The sequence below is a fragment of the Rana temporaria genome, chromosome 1, assembly GCF_905171775.1.
Source record: "Rana temporaria chromosome 1, aRanTem1.1, whole genome shotgun sequence".
NCBI lineage: Eukaryota > Metazoa > Chordata > Amphibia > Anura > Ranidae > Rana > Rana temporaria.
The window spans coordinates 656,995,836-657,018,738 of record NC_053489.1 but is presented as its reverse complement, the minus strand read 5'-3'; the positions used below and the strand labels follow the sequence as shown (position 1 = coordinate 657,018,738).

The 22,903-nt window shown below is 48.9% G+C and overlaps 1 protein-coding gene across 1 annotated transcript in view; it reads left to right on the top strand.

The window, feature by feature from the left end:
* Positions 1-22,903, top strand: part of DNAAF9 (dynein axonemal assembly factor 9) — a 225,723-nt gene that overhangs the window by 101,355 nt on the left and 101,465 nt on the right. The window contains exons 17-20 of the mRNA XM_040335514.1: positions 4,246-4,357; positions 12,781-12,851; positions 17,237-17,287; positions 17,370-17,457. Coding sequence (XP_040191448.1) covers positions 4,246-4,357; positions 12,781-12,851; positions 17,237-17,287; positions 17,370-17,457 — 322 coding nt within the window. The remainder of the gene's footprint in view (positions 1-4,245; positions 4,358-12,780; positions 12,852-17,236; positions 17,288-17,369; positions 17,458-22,903) is intronic.

The following is a 22,903-nucleotide window of genomic DNA, read 5'->3' as shown; positions in this document are numbered from 1 at the left end:
GCAAAATGTATAGTGTTTACAAAATAGGGGATAGTTTTATTGCATTTTTATTAATTTTTTTTTTTTTACTACTAATGGCGGCGATCAGCAAATTTTTTCGTGACTGCGACATTATGGCGGACACTTCGGACACTTTTGACACATTTTTGGGACCATTGTCATTTTCACAGCAAAAAATGCATTTAAAGCGGAGCTCCACCCTAAAGTGGAACTCACGCTGATCGGAACCCGCCCCCCCCTCCGGTGTCACATTTGACACCTTTCAGGGGGAGGGGGGTGCAGACATGGGCCACACGTCACGGGCAAAAGACGGGTTTTTCCTGACTTCCCGTCTGTCCCCCATTGTGTGCTGGGAACACTCGGCTCCCAGCACACAGCGTGTGAGCCAATCGGCGGGCGCAGCGCGACTCACGCATGCGCCGTAGGGAACCAGGTAGTGAAGCGCTCCGGCTTCACTTCCTGGTTCCCTCACTGAGGATGGCAGGGGAAGCAGCAGAGAGATGAGCGATCGCTCGTCCTCTGCTGCGGACGGCGCTGGACTCCAGGACAGGTAAGTGTCCTAATATTAAAAGTCCGCAGCTGCAGTATTTGTAGCTGCTGGCTTTTAATATATTTTTTTACTGGCACATCCGCTTTAAATTGCATTGTTTATTGTGAAAATGACAGTTGCAGTTTGGGAGTTAACCACAGGGGGCGCTGAAGGAGTTATGTTTCACCTAGTGTGTGTTTACAACTGTAGGGGGGTGTGACTGTAGGTCTGACGTCATCGATTGTGTCTCCCTATAAAAGGGATTACACGATCGATGACGGGCCACAGCTCCTGGGAGCGATCGCAAGGGGGTGGCTAGAAACTAATAGCCGCCCCCTCATCCCGGATCGCTCCCAGACGATTTCCGACTGCCGTATGTACCGGGGGGGGGGGGGGGGGGTCCCGATTGGACCCCCGACGCACGTCTAGGCAGGGACGTACGGGTAGGCCCATCTGCCTGTACGTGCCATTCTGTGGACGTATATATAAATGCGGCGGTCGTTAAGTGGTTAAAGGACAATTCAGGAATCTTTTCCAGGAGTGCGGCTGTCCAAATATTTTCTTTTTTGTTTTCAACTTTTTATCTCTCACAGTATTTGCGCAATAATTCTTCAAACACCTTTTTGGGGGAAAATTCATGAATTAAAAACAGTAAAGTTAGCCCAATTTTTTTGTATAATGTGAAAGATGATGTTACGCCGAGTAAATAAAAACCTAACCTGTCACGCTTTAAAATTGCGCACACTCATGGAATGGCGACAAACTTCAATACTTAAAAATCTCCATAGGCGACGCTTTAATTTTTTACCAGTTTAGCGTTTCAGAGGAGGTCTAGTGCTAGAATTGTTGCTCGTGCTCTAATGCACACCGTGATACCGCACATGTGTGGTTTGAACAGCGTTTACATATGTGGGCGGGACTTGCGTGTGTGTTCGCTTCTGAGCACAAGCTACCGGGGACAGGGGCGTTAAAATATTTTTTTTTTTTTTTTGTTTTACACATCACTTTTATTCCTATTACAAGGGACTACACAGAACCAACCTGTTCTGTATACATGAATAACATTTAACCACTTCCATACCAGGCACTTACGCAGCTTCCTGCCCAGGCCAATTTTCAGCTTTCAGCACTGTCGCACTTTGAATGGCAATTGCGCGGTCATGCTACACTGTACCCAAACAAAATTGGCATCCTTTTTTCCCCACAAATAGAGCTTTCTTTTGGTCGTATTTGATCACCTCTGCCATTTTTTTTTTTTTTTTGCGCAACAACTAAAAAAAGACTGAAAATTTGAAAAAAAAATTACATTTTTATTTTTTTCTGTTAATTTTTTTGTAAATACGTTTTCTCCTTCAATTACGGGCACTGATATGGCGGCATTAATGGGCACCGATGAGATGGCACTGATGGACATCGATGAGGTAGTACTGACGGGCACAGATGAGGTGGCACTGATTGGCGGCGCTGGTATGCGACACTGATGGGCACTCATAGGCGGCACTGATGGGCACACATAGGCGGCACTGATGGGCACCCATAGGCGGCACTGATGGGCACCCATAGGCGGCACTGATGGGCACACATAGGCGACACTGATGGGCACTCATGGGCGGCACTGGGCACTCATAGGCGGCACAGATGGGCACTCATGGGCGGCACTTATGGGTGGCACTGATGGATACTTATGGGTGGCACAGATGGGCACTGATAGGTGGGCACTGGGCATGGATGGGCACTGTGGGGTGGCACTGATGGACACTGTGGGGTGGCACTGATGGACACTGGGGTGGCACTGATGGACACTGTGGGGCAGCACTGATTTTGCCAGGTTGCCAGTCAGTGCCCATTTGTGGGCACTGTGGCATCTTTTTTCTTTTTTTTTTAATGCTTTTTTTTTTTTTAGACTTCTTTTTTGTTTTGTTTTTTGTTTTTTTGCCGGCTTTTTTTTTTTTTTCCCCATCCTGGTGGTCCAGGGTGGGCTTCCCTGGTGGTCCAGTGTGGCGATCCAAGGGGGGGCTTGTGCTGATAAACAATCAGCACGAACCCCCCCTGTCAGGAGAGCCGCCGATCGGCTCTCCTCTACTCGCGTCTCTCAGACGCGAGTGAGGAAGAGTCATCAACGGCTCTTCCTGTTTACATCGTGATCAGCCGTGGTTGGACACGGCTGATCACGTGGTAAAGAGTCTCCGCCGGAGGCTCTTTACCGAGATCGGAGATGCAGGGTGTCAGACTGACACAACGCATCACCGATCGCCGCGATGCGCGCCCCCACGGCATGAAATCCTGCAGGACTTTCTGGAACATCCTGTCAGGATTTCATAACCACTTCCCGAACGTAAATCAGCCATAGGCCGGGCGGGAAGTGGTTAACAAGAGAGACAATAGCGCAATAACATTTTGATTTCACCCTTATTGGCACAGATGGAATGTAGATGCCGTTTCACAGGAGGAATAGCTCTTTTATAAATGCACCCCGCTGTGTTTTGTTTAAGAAAATTGTGTTATGAGCTGGAAAGGCGTCTGTAACGCAAAATGCTTCCCTACACAGGCCCAGATTCAGGTAGGAGATACGCCGTCGTATCTCTGAGTCTGAGGCGTCGTATCTTGGCGCCTGATTCAAAGAATCAGATACGCCAAAATTTCTCTAAGATACGACCAGCGTAAGTCTCCTACGCCGTCGTATCTTAACTGCATATTTACGCTGGCCGATAGGGGCGTATACGCTGATTTACGCCTAGAAATATGTAAATCAGCTAGATACGCCAATTCACAAACGTACGCCTGGCCGACGCAGTACAGATACGCCGTTTACATTAGGCTTTTTCCGGCGTAAAGTTACCCCTGCTATATGAGGCGCAGCCAATGTTAAGTATGGACGTCGGGCCAGCGTTAAAATTTTCCGTCGATTACGTCGTTTGCGTAAGTCGTTTGCGAATAGGGCTGTGCGTAATTTACGTGCACGTCGAAAGCACTGGCTTTTTGCGGGTTAATTTGGAGCATGCGCATTGGGATACTTTCACGGACGGCGCATGCGCCGTTCGGAGAAAGCGTCATTTACGTGGGGTCACAATACATTTACATAATACACGCCCACATCTTCCACATTTGAATTAGGCGGGCTTACGCCGGCCTATTTACACTACGCCGCCGCAACTTTGCTTTGAGAATACTGCACTTGCCTGTAAAAGTTGCGGAGGCGTAACGTAAATGGGATACACAGTGTCATCTGTCAGTTGTACTTTCATCTTCCGGCTGTCCAGGAAAGATTAAATCTGATTGGAAGCTGACATTTGGTAGGTGAAGCCAATTGGGCACTATAAGGCCCCTGTCACACGGGGCAGACTGCGGCTGCGATCCGCTTGCAGAGAATCGATCTGCTGAGCAGGCGGATGACAGGTCTGTGTCATGCAGACTGCTCTCCTCTATAGGTGGCTGGATGGTAAACGGGCCGCCTGTTTGTTTACACCCGACTGGCATTCGATCCAATCCGATCCGCTGGATGAACGGTGAACGTCTCTTTTTGGCAGATCCGTTTGGATGTAGGCGGGTGCAAACTAACACATGTCCATTTACATCTGCCCCCCCCATAGAAAAGAATAAAGCTTTTGTTGGGGTCCACCTGAAAAATAGACAGGCTGACCCGATCGGAACATCCGTGTGACCGCGGCCTGACGAGCGATGCGTCCCCACTGACCTGTCACATGATTATCTTTCAGGCCTCCATGGCGGTGTATGACATTCCCGACCTGCAGGGGGCGAGAGGAAATCTGGGGTCCGTGGTCTTTTCTGAATCTTTCCTCAAGTCTGAGATCCAAGTTCGAGACAAAGGTATGTCATTTGGTCTCATGTTGGTAATATTTTTCCTAAGCTCCAGGATTGCTGTATTAAATATGTCCAGCGGGTATCGCGCTAGAACAGCGCTCAACAATTTCACTCGCCTGCTCGCGTTTTGTGAGTGGATTTTGAGGGCTGGCGAGCTATGGCTGCCTGGGAGTGGGGGGCGAGCGCCGCCGGCAGCCTGGGTTGAATGGGAGTCCTTCTCCCAGCGATGGCGGAGGGAAAGAGAGAGAGAGACGCCTGGATGATCAGAGCGCAGGGAACACGGCGATAACAGATTCTATTTCAATTGCTGTGTTCCCTGCCGCTCGCTGTCATATACAGCCCCTCCTCCTGGTCCCGGGGACTTTGATAGACCACCTGTCCAATCCCGGAACGGGCGATCTGTCAATCAAAGTTTTCCGGCCAGTGGGCGGGGCTGTATATGACGTTGAGCTGCGGGAACACGACAATTAAAATAAAAGTTGTTATCGCTGTGTTCCCTGCGCTGCAGTCTGACCACGCGGGCGGCTCTCCTTTTCCTAATTCCCTGCACAGGTAGGCTGCATTGGTGGGCACAGGTAATAATCCCCGATCCTCCTTTTCTGGGGTACCCAGCGGCACTTCCCAAATTCCTCCAATTCCCAACAAATCACTAGCACACATCCTCTTTCCTTCCAAACCCCCCCCCCCCCCCCCCCCCTCACAGCACAAATCCCCCCTCCTAGCTTAAAGGGGTTGTAAAGGTACAAATATTATTTTATTTTTTTCCTAAATAGCTTCCTTTCCCTTAGTGCAGTCCTCCTTCACTTACCTCATCCTTCCATTTTGCTTTTAAATGTCCTTATTTCTTCTGAGAAATCCTCACTTCCTGTTCTTCTGTCTGTAACTCCACACCGTAATGCAAGGCTTTCTCCCTGGTGTGGAGTGTCATCCTCGCCCCCTCCCTTGGACTACAGGAGAGTCAGGACGCTCTCTACGTTGCAGATAAAGTAAGGAGCTGTGTGTTAGTGGACATCCTGACTCTCCTGTAGTCCAAGGGAGGGGACGAGCACGACACTCCACACCAGGGAGAAAGCCTTGCATGACTGTGTGGAGTTACAGAGAGAAGAACAGGAAGTGAGGATTTCTCAGAAGAAATAAGGACATTTAAAAGCAAAATGGAAGGATGAGGTAAGTGAAGGAGGACTGCACTGAGGTAAAGGAAGCTATTTAGGGGAAAAAAATAATTGTACCTTTACAACCCCTTTTAAATCCTCCCTCCAAATATCCACTCCTAGCGAAACTCCCCAATCCTCGCACAAATCCTCTACCGCAAATTCTCACGCCTAGCTAAATCCTCCCCTCCCAAATACCCCCTGCTAACTTAAAGACTACCCCCCAAATATCAACTCGTAACGAAATCCTTACCCCCCCCAAATCCCCACTCCTAGTGTAATTCCTCCGGGTACAGATCCTCTCCCCCCAAATCCCCCTCCTAGTACGAATCTTCCTAACACAAACCTTCCCCAATTCTGCTCACTAAAACAAATGTGCCCCCCCCCATTCTTTTTTCTAGCACATATCCCCCCCCCCCTCCAATCTTACAGGAATAGTGAGGAGGTGAGGGCTCTCTGTGCCCACCCCCCCACCCTCATGAACCTTGGGCCAGATCCACAAACGAGATACGACGGCGTATCTCTGTTTCTAACTATGCGGCTGATTCAAAGAATCAGTTACGCATAGCTAGCCCTAAGATCCGACAGGTGTAATTGTTTTACACTGTCGGATCTTAAGGATGCAATTCTAGGCCGGCCGCTAGGTGGCGAGGCCATTGCGGCCGGCCTAGAATATGCAAATGAAGACTTACGGCGATCCCCGAACGGCCCGTCGATCTAAATCTACGTAGTTTCCGTCTGGTTACGCCGCGTAAAACTAGGGCTGAAATTCAAACATCAACTAACTAACGCGTCGAAATTCAAACATCAACGTCGTTTGCGTAAGACGTCCGTGAATGGAGCTGGACGCCATTTACGTTAACGTCTAAGCAAATGACGTCGGTGCGACGTCAGTTAGCGCAATGCACGTCGGGTAATTTACCCGACGGAGCATGCGCAGTACGTCCAGCGCGGGAGCGCGCCTAATTTAAATGGGACTCGCCCCATTCGATTGGGCCCGCCTTGCGCCGGACGGATTTTAGTTACACCGCTGCAAATTTCCAGGTAAGTGCTTTGTGGATCGGGCACTAACTTGTAAAAATTGCCGCGGTGTAACTTAAACCGGGAAAGTTAAGTTGCGCCCGGGCTACGTGGATCTGGCCCCTTGTATCCACGTCCGCTGTAAGTCCGGACAGGCAGAAATGTCAGCGAGTAGAGAGCTGGAATAACCGCACTCCTCCATACAGCTCCCCCCCCCCCCCCCCCCCCTTAGATCAGGCCATGTACAGACGGGTGCCCCTCTAGGAAGACGTGTTTTCCCTCCAAGGATTGTGCAAAGGACAAGGAGTCCCTGTGTACAGATGAAGGACAATTCTACTATCAGTATAGGAAGCAGCTCTTTACACTAAGATTACTTGGCACCTTCCTGCCAGACATACACACAGGGCAGCCATCAGGAATTATGGGGCCCCTGACACATCTTCAGGCATGGGCCCTCCTGGAGCAGAGAAGCGGCTCTTTTATATATATAAAAGAAATATATATAAAAATATTTTTTTTTGAAAAAAGGGGGGTTGTCATCCAGGGCCCCTGGGGACCTCCGGACCCCTAAAAAAAAAATATAATAATTGTCCCTTTAATCGAAAATAAAATAAAAATATATTAAAAAAATATATATTTTTTTATAAAAAATAAATAAAAAAAAGGGGGGTTGCCATCTGGGGCCCTGTGGGCCTCCAGGCCCCTGGGAACCTCCGGACCCCTAAAAAAAAAAGGGGGGGTTGCCATTCGGGCCCCTGGGGACCTGCGGGCCCCTTACAGGTGTACTGCCTGTACCCCCCTGATGGCGGCCCTGCATACACGCAACATGTCGGAGCTTTACCGCCACCTGCTGGATAAATGTAGGTGGTTGCGTGCGTACGGAGTTCTTCTTTCATTTTGTACTTGTAATTTCTGGAACGGTCTATTGAGATTTAGGGAACAGTGTGCGGAGTTTTCCATTCTCTGATCTGTAATCTCCGAGGACGTTTTCCTCTTCTGAGCCGTATTTATATCTGCGGGGTGTGAATGTTTATTCTGGCGCTGCCTTTTGTAGCTGCTCACCGCCCCGGTTTATTTCACAGACAAATAAACATGGAAGTGGGAATCCAAATAAAAGGACGGCCTGGTTATGAAATAATTATACACTGATTTGTTTTTTCTTTCGGTTACATCAGAGGATAAAGGAAAGCCTAGATGTGTGGGGAATGTGACACAACGCAAGTCATTGTAGGAATATCCTCCGTGTCATATCATGGCTGGAACATGTCATTGGAAGTAGGACAGGTGTACACTATATTGTCAAAAGTATTGGGACGCCTGCCTTTACACGCACATGAACTGTAACCACTTAAGCACCTTTAGGCAGCTAAATGCCTAGGTTAGGTTTTGCGATTCGGCACTGCGTCGCTTTAACAGACAATTGCGCGGTCGTGCGACGTGGCTCCCAAACAAAATTGACATCCTTTTTTTCCCACAAATAGAGCTTTCTTTTGGTGGTATTTGATCACCTCTGCGGTTTTTATTTTTTGCGCTATAAACAAAAATAGAGCGACAATTTTGAAAAAAATGCAATATTTTTTACTTTTTGCTGTAATAAATATCCCCCAAAAACATATATAACATTTTTTTCCCCTCAGTTTAGGCCGATACGTATTCTTCTACCTATTCTTGGTAAAAAAAATCGCAATAAAGCGTTTATCGATTGGTTTGCGCAAAATTTATAGCGTTTACAAAATAGGGGATTTTTTTATTGCATTTTTATTATTATTATTTTTTTTTTACTACTAATGGCGGCGATCAGCGATTTTTTTCGTGACTGTGACATTATGGCGGACACTTCGGACAATTTTGACCAATTTTTGGGACCATTGTCATTTTCACATTAAATTGCATTGTTTATTGTGAAAATGACAGTTGCAGTTTGGGAGTTAACCACAGGGGGCGCTGTAGGAGTTAGGGTTCACCTAGTGTGTGTTTACAACTGTAGGGGGGTGTGGCTGTAGGACTGACGTCATCGATCGAGTCTCCCTATAAAAGGGATGACACGATCGATGCAGCCGCCACAGTGAAGCACGGGGAAGCCGTGTTTACATACGGCTCTCCCCGTTCTTCAGCTCCGGGGACCGATCGCGAGGGGGCGGCTAGAAACGAATAGCCGCACCGTCGTCCCGGATCGCTCCCAGACGATTTCCGACCGCCGCATGTAGCGGGGGGGGGGGGTGTCCCGACCGGACCCCCGACCTGCGGAAAGGCGGGGACGTACATGTACATGCGGTGGTCGTTAAGCGGTTAATGGCATCCCAGTCTTAGTCCGTAGGGGTCAATATTGAGTTGGCCCACCCTTTGCAGCTATAACCGCGTCAACTCTTTTGGGAAGACCGTCCACAATGTTTAGGAGTGTGTCTATGGGAATGTTTGACCATTCTTCCAGAAGAGCATTTGTGAGGTCAGGCACTGATCTTGGACGAGAAGACCTGGCTCTCAGTCTCCGCGGTAATTCATCCCAAAGGTGTTCTATCGGGCTGAGGTCAGGACTCTGTGCAGGCCAGTCAAGTTCCTCCACTCCAAACTCGCTCATCCATGTTTTTATGGATCTTGCTTTGTGCACCGGTCCAAATCATTTGATGAGTTGAGTGGCATCTTGATATAGCGCAGTCATTTACCCCATAGTATCCCGACGTACTTGATATACTAGGGCCAATTTAGACAGCATGCCTTTGGAGTGTGTGAGGAAACCCACGCAGGCACAGGGAGAACATGCAAACTCCAGGCAGGTAGTGTCTTGGTTGGGATTAGAAACGGCAACCCTTTTACCTGCTAGACAAGAGTACTACCCACTACACCTGTGCCGCTCCACAGTGGTGGAGGAGGGGATTATGGTGTGGGGTTGTTTTTTAGGGGTTGGGCCAGGGGCGGATCCAGAGCCTAGTTTCGGGAGGGGCACTTCCAGGAAATAAAGTTTTTCGCTGCCATTTTATTGGGGCAATGGCTGGTGTTGGCGCTTTAATCATCACGGCACCATGGTTGATGAGGTGTCGGGACGATTGAAGTGTATTATTTCTATTATTACATTGTAATATAAAATTAAATAGTTCAACTCACCATAATGCCGAATCAGTGGGAGCCCCGAGGGTGTCACTTGCCACGTCACCTGCCACCAGATGCGGATTGTCACTTGCCATGTCACCTGCCACCAGATGTGGATTGTCACTTGCCATGTCACCTGCCGCCAGATGCGGATTGTCACTTGCCATGTCACCTGCCACCAGATGCGGATTGTCACTTGCCATGTCACCTGCCGCCAGATGCGGATTGTCACTTGCCATGTCACCTGCCGCCAGATGCGGATTGTCACTTGCCATGTCACCTGCCGCCAGATGTGGATTGTCACTTGCCATGTCACCTGCCACCAGATGTGAATTGTCACTTGCCATGTCACCTGCCACCAGATGTGGATTGTCACTTGCCATGTCACCTGCCGCCAGATGTGGATTGTCACTTGCCATGTCACCTGCCGCCAGATGCGGATTGTCACTTGCCATGTCACCTGCCGCCAGATGTGGATTGTCACTTGCCATGTCACCTGCCGCCAGATGCGGATTGTCACTTGCCATGTCACCTGCCACCAGATGTGGATTGTCACTTGCCATGTCACCTGCCGCCAGATGCGGATTGTCACTTGCCATGTCACCTGCCACCAGATGTGGATTGTCACTTGCCATGTCACCTGCCGCCAGATGTGGATTGTCACTTGCCATGTCACCTGCCACCAGATGTGAATTGTCACTTGCCATGTCACCTGCCACCAGATGTGGATTGTCACTTGCCATGTCACCTGCCGCCAGATGTGGATTGTCACTTGCCATGTCACCTGCCGCCATATGTGAATTGTCACTTGCTTGCTCCAAGGTGCGGCTTGTCACTTGCCACCTCACTTGCCTGCTACATGATGGGGGTTGTCACTTCTCTGGCACAATATGCGGATTGCCACGAGTCCGCCATCCACGTCCCTCGATGTCTTCAACCGCCCTCGATGACTGACAGGCGTCTCAGCCAATCAGGTTACCGGTAGCCAGAATCGGCCAACCTGATTGGCTGAGACGCCTGTCAGTCTTATACAAGGAGTGCATCCCTAGTGCGTTCCTTGTATAAGCTTCCGGGACCCGAGTGCTGTACTCGGAAAAGCCTATCAGAGACGTTGGCTCTGATAGGCACTTCCGTACAGCCAACCAGCTGCCGTTATTCAGATGGCCGGACATGAGCGCCGACCATCTGAATAGAACAGCAGCAGCGGCGATAAAAACATAGATTCGTGCAATGCATGAATCTATGTTATTAGACTCAGTGGCGGTGAGAGTCAGAGGGGGCGGCGCTCCAGCGCCCTCTATGGACGAACCGCCACTGGAATCTATTAAGTGCAAACAGTTATTTTAGCAGCAGGAGTAGATGGGAGGAGCAGACACTGAGACTAGCTGACAGGCAGGGAGGGAGGGGGAGGGCTGTGGATGACGGACGCACTTAAACTGACCACAATGTCATTGATTAGCAGCCATGATTAACACGGTCAGTTTACAGAAGGGGTGGGGCAGGATCAGCCATGTATTTTAGATAATAGAAAGGGCCAAATTACACAGCACAAGTACTGTTGTTATTCATGCTGTACTGTAAAGGATTAGGAATATTTTTTTAGGGTTGCAACCACTTTAAATCTAGAGATTTTCCCTGCAGTCCTTTTTTTTTGCTGCTAGATGTCCTAAGACAGATTGCTGAGCTCACCTGGGGGGCACTCTGCTCTCTCCCCCAATCAGCATGCTTCTTGGTGGCACATAAAACCCTTGTGCTGCTTCTTCTCACACTGTAGCCCTGCTGTACAGGGAGTGGGACTGTAAAAGGCCGATACCAGGTCCTATTCAGGTACTTTTACACTGTTTACGTGTAAAATAAAATAAAAAACAGATTTAACCACTTCCATACCAGGCACTTACGCACCTTCCTGCCCAAGCCAATTTTCAGCTTTCAACACTGTCGCAATTTGAATGACTATTGCGCAGTCATGCTACACTGTACCCAAACAATTTTTTTATCATTTTGTTCCCACGAATAGAGCTTTCTTTTGGTGGTATTTGATCACCTCTGCGATTTTTTTTTTTTTGCGCAACAACTAAAAAAAAGACCGACAATTTTGAAAAAAATATTTTTTTTTATTCTTTTTTGTGTTCATTTTTTTGGTAAATAAGTATGTTTTCTTCTTCGATTACGGGCACTGATGAGGTGGCACTGATGGACACTGACTGATAGGTGGCACTGATGGACACTGATAGGCGTCGTTGGTATGCGGCACTGATGGGCACTCATAGGCGGCACTGATGGGCACTCATGAGTGGCACTGATGGGTACTTATGGGTGGCACTGATGGGCACTGATAGGTGGGCACTGGGCATGGATGGGCACTGAGGGGTGGCACTGATGGACACTGAGGGGTGGCACTGATGGCATTGCTGGGCATCACTTGTTGATCCCATGTTGTGCCAGTCACTGCCCATGTTGCCAGTCAGTGCCCATTTGTGGGCACTGATTGGCATCTATTCTCATTTTTTTTTTTTTTATTATTATTATTATTGCCCCCTTCCCTGGTGGTCCAGTGTGGACTTCCCTGGTGGTCCAGTGTGGGCATCCAAGGGGGAGCTGCGCTGACAAACAATCAGCACGACCCCCCCCCCCCCTGTCAGGAGAGCCGTCGATCGTCTCTCCTCTACTCGCGTCTGTCAGACGCGAGTGAGGAAGAGCCATCAACGGCTCTTCCTGTTTACATCGTGATCAGACGTGATTGGAAACGGCTGATCACGTGGTAAAGAGCCTCCGCCAGAGGCTCTTTACCGAGATCGGAGATGCAGGGTGTCAGTCATTGTCAGAGATCGGAGATGCAGGGTGTCAGTCATTGTCAGAGATCGGAGATGCAGGGTGTCAGTCATTGTCAGAGATTGCTGCGTGCCCCCACGGGCGCGCGCCGGGAATTTTATCCTGCTGGACGTCAATAGACGTCCAGTCAGGATTTCAGAACCACTTCCCGGACATCCATTTCACTATTGACCAGGCGGGAAGTGGTTAATGTCTTAATTATTTGCGAAGCTGCATTATTCTGTGTCTTTTTATATCTGCTTGGAGTTCAGCATTTCGGTTTCTAAAAAAAAAAAGTGATGAGATCACATTTGCATTTCTTCATCCTCATTAAATCTCTGCCCGTTTTTTTGTTTGCAGATGGAGAGATCACATCAGACAATAGATATGTCATTCTTACTGCTGCTGTTCCCCGTTTTATCTCCTGGCTGGTAAGTAATGGGTGTAATAAGGGCGCATGGATGGTGGCAGAAGGATCAGACCCATACACACAGACCTCATTAGTCACGTCTAGAACGGCCTGATCTCTATACACACCCTTCCTGATATACAAGGCAAGCCGCACCGACCTGCTCCTTTTATGGACACTTTCAGATAAACTTCAACTTATTGCACAACATCTAAATCATCTGAAATAGAGTGGGGAGAGTTATTAAACTGGAGAGTGCATAATCTTGCACAGCTCTGACCAATCAGCTTCCGGATTTTATTATCAAAACTTAAAGGGGTTGTAAAGGAATATATATATTTTTTTAAATAGTTTCCTTTACCTTAGTGCAGTCCTCCTTCACTTACCTCATCCTTCCATTTTGCTTTTAAATGTACTTATTTCTTCTGAGAAATCCTCACTTCCTGTTCTTCTGTCTGTAACTCCACACAGTAATGCAAGGCTTTCTCCCTGGTGTGGAGTGTCGTGCTCGCCCCCTCCCTTGGACTACAGGAGAGTCAGGACGCCCACTAACACACAGCTCCTTTATCTGCAATGTAGAGAGCACCCTGACTTTCCTATAGTCCAAGGGAGGGGGCGAGCACGACACTCCACACCAGGGAGAAAGCCTCGCATTATTGTGTGGAGTTACAGACAGAAGAACAGGAAGTGAGGATTTCTCAGAAGAAATAAGGACATTTAAAAGCAAAATGGAAGGTTGAGGTAAGTGAAGGAGGACTGCACTAAGGTAAAGGAAGCTACCGTATTTATAGGGGTATAGCGCGCACCCCTAAAGTGGACCCGCATTCCTGTGGAAAAAAAGATTTTTTGTACTTACAGTTTTGGTGTCTTGCGCGGCGTCCATCGGTGGCCTCGTCGGGTCCGGCATCCGTCTGCGGCTTCGCGTGTCCTCTTCGTCGGGTCCGGTGTCCTTCTGCGGCGTCCTCCCCGCTCGTTTCCCGCTTTCCCGTGCCGAGTTTGAATACTGCGCCGGCATATACCGGCATATACCGGCATATACCGAGCGCAGTACACTCGTGTATAGTCGGGCAGGCTCGGCTACTCTCGCGCTCACGTCCTGTACGTCCAGGACGTGAGCGCGAGAGGAGCCGAGACTGCCGAGTGGAGCCGAGTGTACTGCGCTCGGTATATGCCGGCGCAGTATTCAAAATTGGACGTGGGAAAGCGGGTATCGGCGTATATCGCGCACCCACGATTTTGCCCTGATTTTCAGGGCAAAAAAGTGCGCGGTATACACCGATAAATACGGTATTTAGGGGAAAAATATTGTACATTTACAACCTCTTTATTTGAACAAGCTGAAGGTAGAAGCTGATTGGCTACCATGCACAGCTGCACCAGATTCTGAGTGCTCCAGTTTTAGTCCATCTTCCCTCTATGTATAGGAGATCCGGTCTGACATAGGGTATGCCTGGTACACACAATGGCCAAGATTCACAAAGCACTTACGCCGACAAGTTTAGCCGACGTAAGTGCAAATGTGCGCCGCCGTACCTGTGCGCCAGACCCACAAACAGACATGCGCCTAAAACCAGGCTACACCCCGCCAACGTAGCTTGCTCACGCCGGCGTAGGGTGGGTGCACATTTAGGCTGGGAGCATGGTGCCGCTCCCATTATTTAGCCATTCAAATATGCAAATGAGGGAAATACGGCGATTCACAAACATGCGTGTGCCCGGCGCAGGCTACGCGAGGTGCGCGTAAGTTGTACGTCCGGCGTGAAGTTATTCCCCATAAAGGAGGTGCAACCCGGCAACAGACATGCTCAGGTCTGCACCAGGGAACACGAGCCGGCGTATTGTGCGTTGGACGTGTGTCTGGCTGGGCGTACGTTATGTTCACGGCGTACGCAGTGATCCGGCGTAGCTTAGGCAGTTTTGCCAGCGTGGTTGTGAGCAGGCGCATGGGGGGTGCGTCCACGTCACGGCGCATGCGCAGTTCGTGATACGTACCTGTCTGGCGCTCGGCCCATCATTTGCATGGGGTCACGCCTCATTTGCATGGGTTCACGCCCACTTCCACCTACGCCGGCATGCGCCTTCGAAACCCACGCCACACTGGCTTGCTGAATGCAATGCTTGCCTCTCTGCGCTGCGTTGGCGTAGCGTACAGTGTTTGCTCTACGGCGGCGTAATGTGCGCCCTGCTCTCTGTGAATCTGGGCCAATGAGATTATCGCACGAATGATCGTCTTTTTTTTTTTTGCATGCTAATCTCAGATCGAATGTGAAGAGTTTTTCTAAAGTCACGAAAATTATCGTACGACAGAATAAAAATTTGGAAGTGATGTCATGTTCATTTTGTGTTGCATTTTTGAACGGCGGCTGTACTGATCAAACAAACATCGTACGATCTGGCCGCAACATGACCATGACAAAGGATACAAATGTGTTTACTGTGCCATAGACAACAGATACAAACATGCCTCCAATATTCAAATAAGCTCCCCATACATGTTCCAATCTATTGAGATTTTTGAAAATTGTGACCAATTAGGGGGTCTTCTGAACAATCCATTTAGTTTGTTTCCGATCAGGCAGGCCCTCCCTTTACATTGTTGTGGGTCGGTTTAACCACTTAAGACCCGGACCAAAATGCAGGTAAAGGACCCGGCCAGTGTTTGCGATTCGGCACTGCGTCGCTTTAACTGACAATTGCGCGGTCGTGCGACGTGGCTCCCAAACAAAATTGGCGTCCTTTTTTCTCTTTCGTTCATAGACGGACACAGCCTTCATTGACCTTAGGGTTATGCTTCTTCCTACCAGGAGATTTAGGCAGAATTCTACAGCACTTAAGGTGTTAAAAACTTTCCTTCATGCCGCTCCTCCCAGGGGGCGTGGCTCCCCCAGGCATAACCCACACCCTGCTTTAGCAGCCTCAGTTCGTAACAAGCAGTACAAACCAAGGAGGGTGGGTGCTGTGTCCGTCTATGAACTCAGAGAAATGAATTTTACGGTGAGTACAAAAATCCTTTTTTCTCTTTCGTTCATAGACGGACACAGCTTTCATTGACCTTAGGGACGTCCTCAAGCAGTGTCAAAAAAACGAGGGGTGGGAAAAATAACACAGCAAAAACAGTCAATTTTTAGAGTCTCACGCACCGCAGAAACAAGAGCTCCAACAAATTCTTGCCAGCAACTGACTGCAGCAGAGTCATCCTCACTATCCATAAGGGTTAAAACCCGCAGCCTCTGACATAACAGAACCAGAAAAAAACAGCGATTCTGTGTCATCCCCAGAAGCAGGCTTCAGGGAGGGGGGCGCTTTTTTACCCCCCACATGGGCACCAGCTGCTTCAAACCTGGCAAGAAACCCAGGACAGCCAACATAACAGATGTGGCAGGGGAAGGGGCATTAAGGGTTAACTCAGGCATAGCTTGAGTTCCATAGTGTCAGCGCTGAGTTAGAATTAGAGCTTTCTTTTGGTGGTATTTGATCACCTCTGCATTTTTTTGTTTGTTGCGCTATAAACAAAAATAGAGCGACAATTTTGAAAAAAATGCAATATTTTTTACTTTTTGCTATAATAAATATCCCCCAAAAACATATATAAAAAAAATGTTTTCCTCAGTTTAGGCCGATACGTATTCTTCTACCTATTTTTGGTAAAAAAAAATCGCAATAAGCGTTTATCGATTGGTTTGCGCAAAATTTATAGCGTTTACAAAATAGGGTTTAGTTTTATTTATTTTATTTTTTTTTACTACTAATGGCGGCGATCAGCCATTTTTTTCGTGACTGCGACATTATGGCGGACTCTTCGGACAATTTTGACACATTTTTGGGACCATCGTCATTTTCACAGCAAAACATGCATTTAAATTGCATTGTTTATTGTGAAAATGACAGTTGCAGTTTGGGAGTTAACCACAGGGGGCGCTGTAGGAGTTATGTTTCACCTAGTGTGTGTTTACAACTGTAGGGGGGTGTGGCTGTAGGACTGACGTCATCGATCGTGTCTTCCCTATAAAAGGGATGACTCGATCGATGCAGCGCCACAGTGAAGCACGGGGAAGCCGTGTTTACATACGGCTCTCCCCGTTCTTCAGCTCCGGGGAGCGATCGCGACGGAGCGGCTAGAAATGAATAGCCGCGCCCTCGTCCCGGATCGCTCCCCGTGGGTTTCCGACCGCCGCATGTAGCGGGGGGGGGGGGGCCCCGATCGGACCCCCGACTCGCGGAAAGGCGGGGACGTACATGTACGCCCATATGCCTGTACGTGCTATTCTGTGGACGTACATATACATGCGGCGGTCGGCAAGTGGTTAAAGGAGATCGTACAGACAGATGGTAATATGTATGATCAGCTCTATGCAAGTTGCCCGTTTTTTATACTTTGTCCCAAATATTTATCTGTTTTCTTTCCAGGTTGAGGAGAATGAAGTAAAACTTTCCGAGAAAGCACTGAATTCGGTGAAGGTGAGATTATATAAAGTGAGGAGAGATCGGTATTTAGTGCCAGCTGGGGATGGCTCCCATCTAACTGATTGTTTCTTTCCAGGAACACGAATCTTTCCTGGGGAGTTTTCTGTCCGGTGGGGACGAGACCTACATGTGTTCCAGCAGTCGGCACATTTCACCCGAGGAAGGTACACACCATCGCAGGCTCATTGGTGCATGGTATTAACGGTATTTAGCCACGCTGAACTCAAAGGGCGATGGCGTATCAATTGCTTAAAGTGTTACTAAACCCAGCAATATGAAAATTATCCCCCCCCCCCCCCCCGCACATTAAAATACTGCCACTATATACCTTTTTGGCTGATCTGTATGCCTCGCTCACGTGATAAACTGCAGGGTTTGCACAAGTGCTGTGTGTTCAGGTAGGAGGAGATTTCCAATACAACCTATGTCCTTATACTGTTATGGGAGGCGGATCATCCATCAATCAAGATGTGACATCCAACCCACTGTGTTCTTTTTTTCTATTTATTTTTTAGTTACTAGGCATGGAGTAAGAGGGAAGGACTGGGCTGTCATTTAGGATTTGCATACACGCCCACATGTGTGATGTCATACCATGTGACCTGAAAAGCTCAGCTCAAACAGGAAATATTCTCTCCAGCAATAGAGACCAAACTGAGCATGTGCGAGCTTTACCACCCTCACTGTGTTTTATCTGGCCTTGCCCAGAGAGACCATGCAGGAGGGGGAGGATCTGTGCATGTAGGATCAAAGAACATTTTTACACAATACAGCAGCGGCGGCCCGTGCATTGTGGGCGCATCGGCGCCGCCCCCCCCTCCACCTAAAACCGCCGCCCCCCCCCCCCTCTCCAGGCGCCTGGGTTCCTTTAAATTCCTATGGTGGAGGCTCTAATAGGCTTCAAAATAGGGTGGGAGCAGAGGATTGCGTTTGGAGCCCACCCAGTTGTGTTTCAACAGTGAATGAATATTCGCTTTTGCAACATTGATTCTCCTCCCAGCCAATTGGGAAGCAGGTCTGATACCTGTCACCCGATTGGCTGAAAGGATAGGCGATCCTATTGTGTGCCTAGGAGAAGGGGGAGGAAAACAGCCGTAATCTCAGCAGAGAAGAGGACACAGAAGACGCTGCCAGATGCCCGCTGCAGCCTGATACCTGCCGATGTGTGGCCGCCAATCCCCAATGTGCCCACCGATGGGGTAAGTGCCGGTGCCACGGGGCATTGGAGTAAAAGGAAAATCACGCAAGATCGGAGTTTGGCTGGGCATGAGTTAAGAAGATTGATCAAGAGCTTTCCTCACAACCATACAAGCCCAGGGAGGACATGCAAACTCCATGCAGATAGTCAGTCCCAGAACCAAGGACTATAGTGCTGCATGGCAGAAGTGCTAACTAAGCAACTGTGCTGCCCAGAATTTCATTTTAACCTTAAACTGCAAAAAGGAGTACCGGTGTCTTGTCACATTCGGCTCCCCATCACCGATTGCTCCGGAAATGACGTTCCGTCGCCGCCATCTTGCTACACCCCACACCATTGCACAGTAATGATAGAGTGTGAAGGGGGCAAACGGACATCTTGTTACACCCACCGGAGTTTTAGATTTCACAGTTATTTTCAACACAAAACAGCGCTTATATGCTTAAATACAGTGGGCCAGATTCAGAAAGATTAGCGTATCTTTCTGCGGGCGTAGCGCATCTCATATGCGCTACCCCGCCGTAACTCAGTCAGGCGAGTAGTGTATTCTGAAAGATCTTACGCCCGAAGTCACGGCGGCGCAGCGTATGTGGGCGGGCGTAAGCCCGCCTAATTCAAAAGTGGATGATGTGGGCGTGTTTTATTGAAATTACTAGTGACCCCACGTAATTGAATTTTTTTTACGAACGGCGCATGCGCCGTCTGTGAACGTTTCCAAATGCGCATGCTCCAAATTACTCCGCAAACTGTCAATGCTTTCGACGTGGACGTAACTTACGTACAGCCCTATTCGCAAACGACTTACGCAAACAACGTAAAATACGACGCTGTTCGTATGTTTCCGACGTCCATACCTAACATGACTTACCCCTGCTTTATGAGGGGTAACTTTACACCGGAAAAAGCCTTACGTAAACTACGTCAAAAAATGCGCCGGGCGGACGTACGTTTGTGAATCGGCGTATCTACTTAATTTGCATATTCCTCGCGTAAATCTACTGAAGCACCACCTAGCGGCCAGCGTAAATATGCAACTGAGATACGACGGTGTAAGAGACTTACGCCAGTCGGATCTTAGCAAAATTCCGGCGTATATTGTTTTCTGAATACAGGAAAAAGATATGCCGGCGCATCCAAGAAATTACGCGGCGTATCAATAGATACGCCAGCGTAACTTCGTTCTGAATCCGGGCCAGTGTTTGGAAATCCGATGGACTGTTTACATGTTTAAATTTTTAAAGCAGCAGCAAACCTGCTGACCTTACATGGTTGCTAATGTGACAGCTCTGATTGTCACATTTTACATGTAAACAGTCCGTTGGATTTCCAAACACTGGGCCATATCCTCAAAAGAGATACTCTGGCGTACGCCGTCGTATCTCTGGTTCTAACTTTGGAACTGATCCACAGAAGCAGTTTTCCAAAGTTAGGCAGAAGATCCGACATCTGTAAGGGACTTACACTGCCGGATCTTAGGATGCAGTACCGCATCCGCCGCTGGGGGCATTTCGAGTCGAAATGCCGCTTCTAGTATGCAAATTAGCACTTACGGAGATCCACAAAGCTTTTCAGCTTCGTTTTTTTCGCCGTAAGTTTTAGTTTGCAAGTGTAAAATTAGGGCTGCTTTTACAAAGTGGAAAGTTAGTAACACCATGTAAAAGCACATTCAAGCGACGGCATTTGGTATGCATTCCTGAGGGAGAACTCCACAGCAATTTGTAAAATCAAAACCGGCATGGGTTCCCCCCCAGGAGCATACCAGGCCCTTAGGTCTGGTATGGGTTGTAAGGAGACCCCCCCTACGCCGAAAAATCGACGTAGGGGGTCACCCTACAATCCATACCAGACCCGTATCCAAAGCACGCTACCCGGCCAGCCAGGAATGGGAGTGGGGACGAGCGAGCGCCCCCCCCTCCTGAGCCGTACCAGGCCGCATGCCCTCAACATGGGGGGGTTGGGTGCTCTGGGGCAGGGGGGCGCACTGCGGGCCCCCCCACCCCAGAGCACCCTGTCCTCATGTTGATGAGGACAGGACCTTTTCCCGACAACCCTGGCCGTTGGTTGTCAAGGTCTGCGGGCGGGGGCTTATCGGAATCTGGGAGTCCCCTCAAATAAGGGGGCCCCCAGATACCGGCCCCCCACCCTAAGTGAATGGATATGGGGTACATCGTACCCCTACCCATTCACCTGGAGGCAAAGTGATAGTTATTAAACACACAACACAAGGGTTTTTAAAATCATTTATTAGTCTGCTCCGGAGGCCCCCCCTGTCTTCTTTATTAGCTCTATTACCAGGGGGGCTTCTTCTTCCGCTCTCCGGGGGTCTTCTCCGCTCTCCGGGGGGGTCTTCTTCCGCTCTCCAGGGGGGTCTTCTCCGCTCTCCGGGGGTCTTCTTCTATCTTCGCCGCTCTCCGCTGTTGACTCGGCGAACCCCAGTTCTTCTCCAGCTGTCCGGAGCCTTCTTCTTCAGCGCTGGCTGCCTGCTATCTTTGTGTGTTAGCTCAATTAGTAACAGGCAGCCGGCGCGGTCTTCTGTGACGTCATGTTCTTCTCTTCTCTTCTTCTCCCTTCTTCCGATGTTGACCCGACGCCTCTTCTCACTGCAATGATGGAAGCGCGCCTTGCATCCGATTTATATAGGCCTCACCGTCCCATCATGCTCCGGTAGGTACCCACGTGGTGGGTGCCTACCCACGTGGGTACCTACCGGAGCATGATGGGAATTTTTTTTACCCGGCGCGATCCACAAAACTCGGCGTAACGTAACTTCGCGCATGCGCAGTACGGCCGGCGCGGGAGCGCGCCTAATTTAAATGGGACTCGCCCCATTTGAATAGGAACGCCTTGCGCCGGCCGGATTTAAGTTACACAGCCTGAAATTTCTAGGTAAGTGCTTTGTGGATCGGGCACTTAGGTAGAAATTTTAAGGCAGTGTAACTTAAATGGGATTTTTTAAGTTGCGCCAGGTTTTTGTGGATATGCCCCACTGTATTTAACCACTTAAGGACCGGACCAATATGCTGCTAAATGACCCAAGGGGTTTTTACAGTTCGGCACTGCGTCGCTTTAACAGACAATTGCACGGTCGTGCGACGTGGCTCCCAAACAAAATTGGCGTCCTTTTTTCCCCACAAATAGAGCTTTCTTTTGGTGGTATTTGATCACCTCTGCAGTTTTTATTTTTTGCGCTATAAACAAAAATAGAGCGACAATTTTGAAAAAAATTTAATATTTTTTACTTTTTGCTGTAATAAATATCCCCCAAAAACATATATAACATTTTTTTTTTCCTCAGTTTAGGCCGATACGTATTCTTCTACCTATTTTTGGTAAAAAAAATCGCAATAAGCGTTTATCGATTGGTTTGCGCAAAATTTATAGCGTTTACAAAATAGGGGATAGTTTTATTATTTATTTTTTTTACTACTAATGGCGGCGATCAGCGATTTTTTTCGTGACTGCGACATTATGGTGGACACTTCGGACAATATTGACACATTTTTGGGACCATTGTCATTTCCACAGCAAAAAATGCATTTAGATTGCATTCTTTATTGTGAAAATGACAGTTGCAGTTTGGGAGTTAACCACAGGGGGCGCTGTAGGAGTTAGGCTTCACCTAGTGTGTGTTTACAACTGTAGGGGGGTGTGGCTGTAGGACTGACGTCATCGATCGAGTCTCCCTATAAAAGGGATCACTCGATCGATGCAGCCGCCACAGTGAAGCACGGGGAAGCCGTGTTTACATACGGCTCTCCCTGTTCTTCAGCTCCGGGGAGCGATCGCGACGGAGCGGCTATTAACGAATAGCCGCACCATCGTCCCGGATCGGTCCCCGCGGGAATCCGATCGGCCGCATGTAGCTGGGGGGGGGGGGTCCCGATCGGACCCCCCCACCCGCGTCTAGGCAGGGACGTACAGGTACGCCCATGTGCCTGTACGTGCCATTCTGCCGACGTATATCTACATGCGGCGGTCGGGAAGTGGTTAAGCACATAAGCTCTGTTTTGTGTTGAAAATAACTGTGAAATCTAAAACTCCGGTGGGTGTAACAAGATGGCCGCTCGCCCCCTTCACACTCTATCATTACTGTGCAATGGTGTGCGGTGTAGCAAGATGGCGGCGATGGAACGTCACTTCCGGAGCAATCTGTGATGGGGAGCGGAGTGTGACACTACGCCGGATTACTTTAATATTCAAGGCCAGCTTTGGGTAAGAGGTGGAAACGCCACACACTGGGGAGTCCATCCAGTATACAGAAAGGTGAAGTTTCGGCTTAAGCCTAATCTCCTTCTGACATGTTTCACCCCACCAGTGGGGCTTGATCTTAGAGATTAAGCTTCTCTGGGTAGCTGCAAAATGATTCAACTTTCCCCCCGGTCCCTTTCTCGCATGATGAAGGATCCTAGTGC